Source organism: Penaeus chinensis, chromosome 36 (assembly GCF_019202785.1).
Source record: "Penaeus chinensis breed Huanghai No. 1 chromosome 36, ASM1920278v2, whole genome shotgun sequence".
Taxonomy (NCBI): Eukaryota; Metazoa; Arthropoda; class Malacostraca; order Decapoda; family Penaeidae; genus Penaeus; species Penaeus chinensis.
Window position 1 is genome coordinate 25,526,177 of NC_061854.1, and position 7,075 is coordinate 25,533,251.

The window sequence follows — 7,075 nt, forward strand, 5'->3', positions numbered from 1 at the left end:
CACCACTCACGGACATTACATTCCACACTCCTACATAGATGGGAATAATGCAAAATTGCCAAGTGATGAATAAAATAAACCTCCCAATAGGTTTGTGCACTTTTAGCGAGGCTATTCCATCACCCCAGCCTTCAACCAAAACCTGCATGACGACAGGTTCATGTCACTGGGCTTACAGCTAGATTTAACCATGATGACATGTTCACACACCCACCTCTTGAGCCAGATTTTTTTCATGACGTGATGGTCATGTCACACAAATCCAAGGGGTTAATATCAGCTGTCCATCAGAATATCATATCAGGTATATCAGCCTTTTATTTATGTATTAACTTTATTTTTTTTATATATTTGCAGAAAATGTTAACTTCCTGACAGCAGATGGTGTTCAATTTGCTCACCCTCTGCACCATCTGGGCAAATCAAAGAGTGACCTTCCTCTCATTGCTATTGACTCCTTCAGACACATGTACCTGTTTCCAGGTAAGGGTTTCATTAAATTCTTACATTACTGAAATTAAAACTACTTTTATGTGATCAATTTATTTGATGTATCCCCCCCACCCACCCCATTAATATATTTTTTTATATTTGTTACAATATGTGTATGTGGAAAACAGATTCTGTACTTTAGGATGCATTTGTAGTTGTATTGAACATCTAGCAATGATTTTATACATTCATTTTGTGAACTTTTTGTATATTTTGCTATTTTGTGTGAAATTGACGTTTTTTTAGCCTATTGATGATGGGCAAATTTTTCATTGAAGCTGGCGAGGAATAATGTGTGCATACATCTCCACACCAGAGCTGTCCAACTTGTGTGAATTAGCCAAAGGACTGTTGGAAGATTGTGGCATACCATAGTCATAGTCATGCAAGAAGTGATTATATATAGTGTAATTCCAGGTTTTATACACCCACTTGACCAGTCAGGTTGCCTTGTCACCAGAAGAGTTAGAATATTACTAGCGATTAGGACTATTTTGATATAGTGTCATATTACTTAATTTTATATTTCCTGATGTAACCTACCGTAGCTCACTCAAAAAATATTTTAAATATATCCTGAACCTCCTCACAACCTCATCTTTATGAAGAGAGAGCAATCAGAAACCTATGAAGGGATTTGCCTTCCCAGCACTCGGTAGCAGCTGCTCAAAACATCTTTTATGGGATGCGAACATTGTGAACAGAAGGCTGTAAAAGCTACATAATAGAATCTTATGGGTCAGCTTAACCTGTTTCTACCAGTCAAAGAAAATAAATAAAAACTACGCTCTGGAGATTAACCCCTTCCCGACGGGTCACGCCTATAGGTGTGAAAACAAACCGCACGAAATGTTCGCCAGAGCGTAGAGATTTTTTTTAGTTTTCTACACCCGTCAGCAAGGGGTTAATGGCAACGAGCCGACTTTGAGAGCAGGAGTTCACTATATCAAGCCAAATGCCCAGCTCATAGCGCTTTGGTGCGATGCTGCAGCATACAGCTGCACTCCACAGATCGAGCCGTTTGTTATGATGCTGCAAGGTGTGGCCCAGCAGAAACGAGTTAATGAAGAACACCACGGTGAAGAACCAGGAGATGAATTGAACACGTATTTTCTACAGCAAAACAGAGTGGATTTTCTTCAATTTTTGTCTTCCACAGCCTTTTGAACCATAAAAGATTAGAAAAACATTGGTTGCTAAAACTTGTCATATTTTGAAGTGCTGATTAATGAGATATGTCAGTATTGTAATAATACAGGACATTGTAGCATACAGTTCTTAAATATTTTCCACCATACTTCCTTTAAACTAACTTTGATCCCTGCATCCCACCCCCCCATCAGCTGAATAGCCTACAAAATTCAAGGCCCAAACTGAAAAATATGTTTCCAGTCTTTGATTAGCAAAGAATTCCATATAGCCTGTATCTCACATACCTTACAACTCTTGTTAGGAGTATAATGAATTACAGAAATGTTCACCCCTTGGATCTTACTCCAATTTGATAACTATGACTTTAGAGTATTGTTCATCTAGAACTTTATATTTTATATCCCCTTTTCCAGATTATAATCAAGCTTACCTGCCAGGGAAAATGAAGTCTTTCTTAGCAGATTTATACAGTGGCAAGCTTCACCGAGAATTTCACTATGGCCCAGATCCTGAAACCACCGAGGAACCACAGCAGGTATGACAGTACACCACATCTGTTCCTTACTTTAACAAATATATAGTTTCTTCTGTATGCACCTTAAAAGTTAATAACATATTAAAGTTTAATCCAGATCTCTAGTGCACATGTGCAATGGCAGCATCCACTACCATACTTAAATACACCTCTGCACTAGCATTAATTCTTAACCCTTCAATGAAGGTATCAGAAATCTCTCAGCATCACTGATTCTGGTGACTTTTGGCAACCATCCTGCCATTTGGCCTGGGAGTCTGCTACATGTAGTGGAACTTTCTGTTTGACTCGCTTTAGGCATGGCCCGGCAGATACAGATTAAGCTCAGATCCCACATAGTTTATCCCACCAATTATGTACTGATACATGATAACATCATCATCTCCATAGAAAACATGGAGTTGAGTTGCCATTAAGTTTATTCTGATATTTTCATGTCAAAAATGAATGTGAAAATTCATTAGTATATATTATTATAAAATGTGGGATCACATTCCCATCTTATGCAATATAATAATGGAATAAAAAAAAAAGTTTTAATAACTTCACTATCAGGTTTTAGATTCAAAGCACAAACTTCCTGATTGGCTATACAGTGGTATTTAATTCCTTATAACAGTTTATATCATAATGAATATATCTTTTGCAGATTGAAGACAAGTCTGGTGGCACTGCTGTGCCCAAAAAAGAGAAAGCAACTACACCACCTGAATCCACTTTCAAGAAGCTTGCACCTTCAAAGAATAGATACACCCTTCTAGACAAGGATGAGCTGTAGGTGAAAATCTCGGAGCCACCTATGACTGGGGTGTGGGTAGGGTGGGGGTTGGGGGAGGGGGGGTCAGATGGACATTGAGGAAATTCAGCATTAATGAGCTCTTAGTGTCAAAAATAAATTCATAGAAGAAGCATTACATGAGTTATATGACTATTATTGCTTTATTGGATCATCCTAGACAATCAAAATTTGGATTGGGATTTTCACTCAAGAAACTTGTATTATAAAAATTATGTTAGCTGCCTTTTTATTTTTATAGAACAATCTAAAATGTTATATCTTATTAGATAAACATAATATCTTTAAAGATATTATGATGCATTGTGACCTTCAAGAAATGTCATTTTCCAGTAATCTGCAATGCTGTCAGAAGTATTGAAAAAAGTATTTTATGATTAATAATGAAAGTTAAATATTTAGTAGTTCAGCGACCTTGATTGTTTTGATTTTTATTTCTGTAACTTTTGTTAAAAATATGATGTTATTTGAGGAATCTGTAGATATTAATATTATGAGTAATATGTTAAAACCAGATTTATTTTTCTTCTATCATTGGTGTGCTTTCGAGAATTATGCATGATTTTGGTGTGAGAGGAATGTGAATGTGTATATGATGTGATTAATTAATTTCACAATGCTTGAGTGAAAGGTTTTCTTTTAAGTATTAACAGTGAAATGTGAGAGAGATTTCAACTGCAGTCATCACTTGGAGTCTTAGGGAAATAGCAGCATTTATTTATATTAAATGCTGCAATATATCAAGTCAGTTATTATTAAAGGGAAGTTAAAAACTTGGTTTGTTTTGTATGACACGAGTTGTTTTCTTGTTTTCAGGATGTATTTATATTGTAATGTTAGGCCTTTTATGGCAGTTCTTGCCATGACTTTCTGTAAGATTGTCCTATAGTTGCAGAGAAATTACTATTTTATAGTATGCACACTTTATTGGAATACATTGTGCAGTTTTCATCTCCATGATTTTGGAAGGATATGTCATTAGGTAAACTTTAAACTTCATAAGTTTAAGGTTTAATAAATGTCATGCTAATAAGACATCACATAGCTATAGGGCCACTCTAGTTGCTGGAAAATTGTTAGTTTTCATATTCTTTTCTGCAGTTTCATAACTTTACAAAAAGACTTAAGTGAAAACCAATTTTATCTTTTTAAGTCTGCAGAGTTTAATGTACTTTTGCATCTTGAAAGTTTGTTGAAGAGGTAACTAGTCTTTTCTCTGGCTCAAAGGACTAGTCAAATGTCAGCAGAAGTACAGAAGAAGAACTGACCAGTCAATCCTACTTCCTTATTGAAATCTGAATGATAGAAGTGTCAAAATTGTGTAGTAATATATTGTCAGCATTAATAACGGTGTCTTGAAATGAATGATGATAAAATTACTTTTCAACAGCTCTACAAAAAGGAATGGTTTCTAATGATTGGCACCAAAGTCAAATATGAAGTGTTTTGTGGGGCAAATTACTAGAATAAAATGGGTTGCATTTCTTAGGTACTTAATTCTTGATATGGACAAGCATTACTATTTGCCAAAAAATTAAAGATCTAAACAAGTAACACTGAGATTTTTTTTTCTTTTTTTTATGGACCATAAAAGTTACACTAAAAGAAAGGAAAAAAAACTTTCTAAGATATGTTCAAACAAGAAGTGAAACATTTGTCTTTGGTGTTGTGTAGCAGGAGCCTCTTTGTTCCAGCCAGAGGATGCTTTAATGAAGTTATGTACAAGGTATAAATATTTTTCCAAACAATGTGTTTTTGAGTGAAAGAATCATTTTTGATGTGCTTTTCCATTTACCCATATTGTGTATGTGTCAAAGTATCATCTGTGTGCTGCACTGTGTACAAAACCATTCCATGGCTCATGATCTTCAGAGCTGTAAGTTTGTGTGTTCATCTTGGATAATTAAAATTTGATAAGGAGATGTGAATCAACCTCCCATTCAGGATGTCCATTGTTTCATTTTCTCAATACTCAAAAGATAAGAGTATAATGCATCGTCACAGATCATAAAGCAAATTAAATTTTTAGGATATGTATAGCATTTAACTTTTTCCATTATCAATAGATTCTGGGATCTAGGAATTGGCTTTTAAAAACAGAACAATTCTGCTACTGTATGTATAGGCTAGACTAGGTATATACCTTCAGTCAGTCAGCCTAATGTTGTAAATACTCTAAAGAGACCTTATTGATTCATAATAGAATATCAATGTAGAAGGTCAAAATACCAAAGTAATCATGGAACTAAAAAAAAAAAAAATGGAAAAAGGAAAACAATTGAGTCTCAACAAGTTGAGCAAAAAAAAAAGTGACTAAACCTGTGGAATGAAAGAACACAAAAAAATTGTCTAGATTTAAGAATAGAAAAGACAATTTACTATGAACAATAAGTCCAATAAACATTGCCTCCAGGAGCCATGGGCAACGTATTCCCCCGTTTCACCCCTCATGGGACCCTGAAGTGTAAACCATTTCTCTTTCCCTCATACTCTAGTCTTACTATGGTCAGTAATGAATTCCCCCCCAATCCTTTGCCCGTTGTTGTCGTGGGGGGGCTTAGGAGACAGAGACTGAGCCCAATGTTGAGGAACTCCTCAACCTTGGGACTTAGCCATCGACTCAACTAATTTTGCATGGTCTTTTTTCCCACTTATACTTTTCGTTTCAGTTTCTTCACCAATCCCTTCTACTATCCACCTCCTAAGGTGTGAGAGCCGTGCTGAAAGAATGAAAGGCTGACTTTGTGTCAGTCCTGAACGGCCTGAGGGAACCATGGGCACGGTATTCCCCTGCCATACCTGGCCCTTACCCCTCAAGGGGACCCTGAGGGGTGGACTGTTTTTTTTCCCCAATATACTCCAGGCTTATCATGGCCAATAATGAAGATGTAACCCCACTTTTAGGGGCAATGAGGCTTGCCCCTTTATCAAATAGCCCCAATCCCGGCTCCCCTTTGACCACGGCTCCGAACACTGCAACAACTCCCCCATCATCAATGCATACTAGTACAGTATCAACCATAATCAACAACCAACCCCCAGGAGACATTTCAACTCTCCCAATATGCTCAACTTCAACACCTTTACTCCCACAACCTTCTTCATCAACCATCCCATCTCCCCTTATTACTACCTTACAACCTTATTGCCCACCTCCCCGTAACACTACTCCCCTTAACACTACTCCCTCCTCCACACGTCCCCGCACTTCTACTACCCCCACCTCTACAAGAATCCCAAATACTCTATTTAGCCCAGCCAAATGGGACCGATTTTTCGTGATCCCTCCCACAGCTCCCTACTCTCAAAACACCCTCCTCTTCCAACAATGCCTCCAAAAACAAGTAGGCAAAGTCTCTTTCCGTAGCCGACGCGACCACTCCCGTCTCGTCACAGTAACAACTGAAAACGAAGCTATAGCATTAACAAAACTAACTGATCTATGTGGTAATCCCATCCCTACAGAACCTCATCCAACCCTCAATACTTGCACTGGAACTGTCTCTATCTCTCCAACAGATTGCCCAATCCATGACAAAGAATGGTCAGATTGTGGAGAAGACTTACTCGCTTGTCTCACAGACTATGATGCAACATATTTACAATGCTACTCGATTCCTCCCAGAGGAAATCGTAAGAAATCCATCAACATTGCCAAAATTACTCTCCGTAGACATGACCTTCCCTTAAATGTTTACATAGGTGGGGAATCCCTACCTGTCCGACCATACCAACCTCCTCCTCGTCAGTGCCAAAATTATTGGCATTTTGGACATCCTGCCAAACATTGCCGTTCTACAGCCAGATGCCCGCTATGTGCCCAACCTGGCCATACTCGATCAAATTGCTCTGCACAATCACGCACATGTGCAAACTGTGGCGGCCCCCATAATGTATTTTATAAAGGCTGCCCCACCTACAAATTTGAGTCTGAGGTAGCAACTCTCAGATTCAGACTTGGACTCACTCTACGTGAAGCCAGACAGGAAGCACGTCGACAAGGCTTTTCTCTTACCCCCTACTCCAGTAATGTCGCTCACTCTGCCAATTCCCATACCTCCCAAGCTCCTACACCCTCTCCTAAACCCAACCCCCCTCCA

The 7,075-nt window shown here is 38.0% G+C and overlaps 1 protein-coding gene across 1 annotated transcript in view; it reads left to right on the plus strand.

Annotated features, from left to right (window-relative positions):
- LOC125044675 (endoplasmic reticulum resident protein 44-like) overlaps positions 1-4,921 on the plus strand; it is a 29,521-nt gene extending 24,600 nt beyond the window's left edge. Inside the window, exons 8-10 of the mRNA XM_047641486.1 lie at positions 358-483; positions 2,058-2,179; positions 2,829-4,921. Coding sequence (XP_047497442.1) covers positions 358-483; positions 2,058-2,179; positions 2,829-2,957 — 377 coding nt within the window. The 3' untranslated portion in view covers positions 2,958-4,921. The remainder of the gene's footprint in view (positions 1-357; positions 484-2,057; positions 2,180-2,828) is intronic.
- The last annotated feature ends 2,154 nt before the right edge of the window (positions 4,922-7,075 follow it).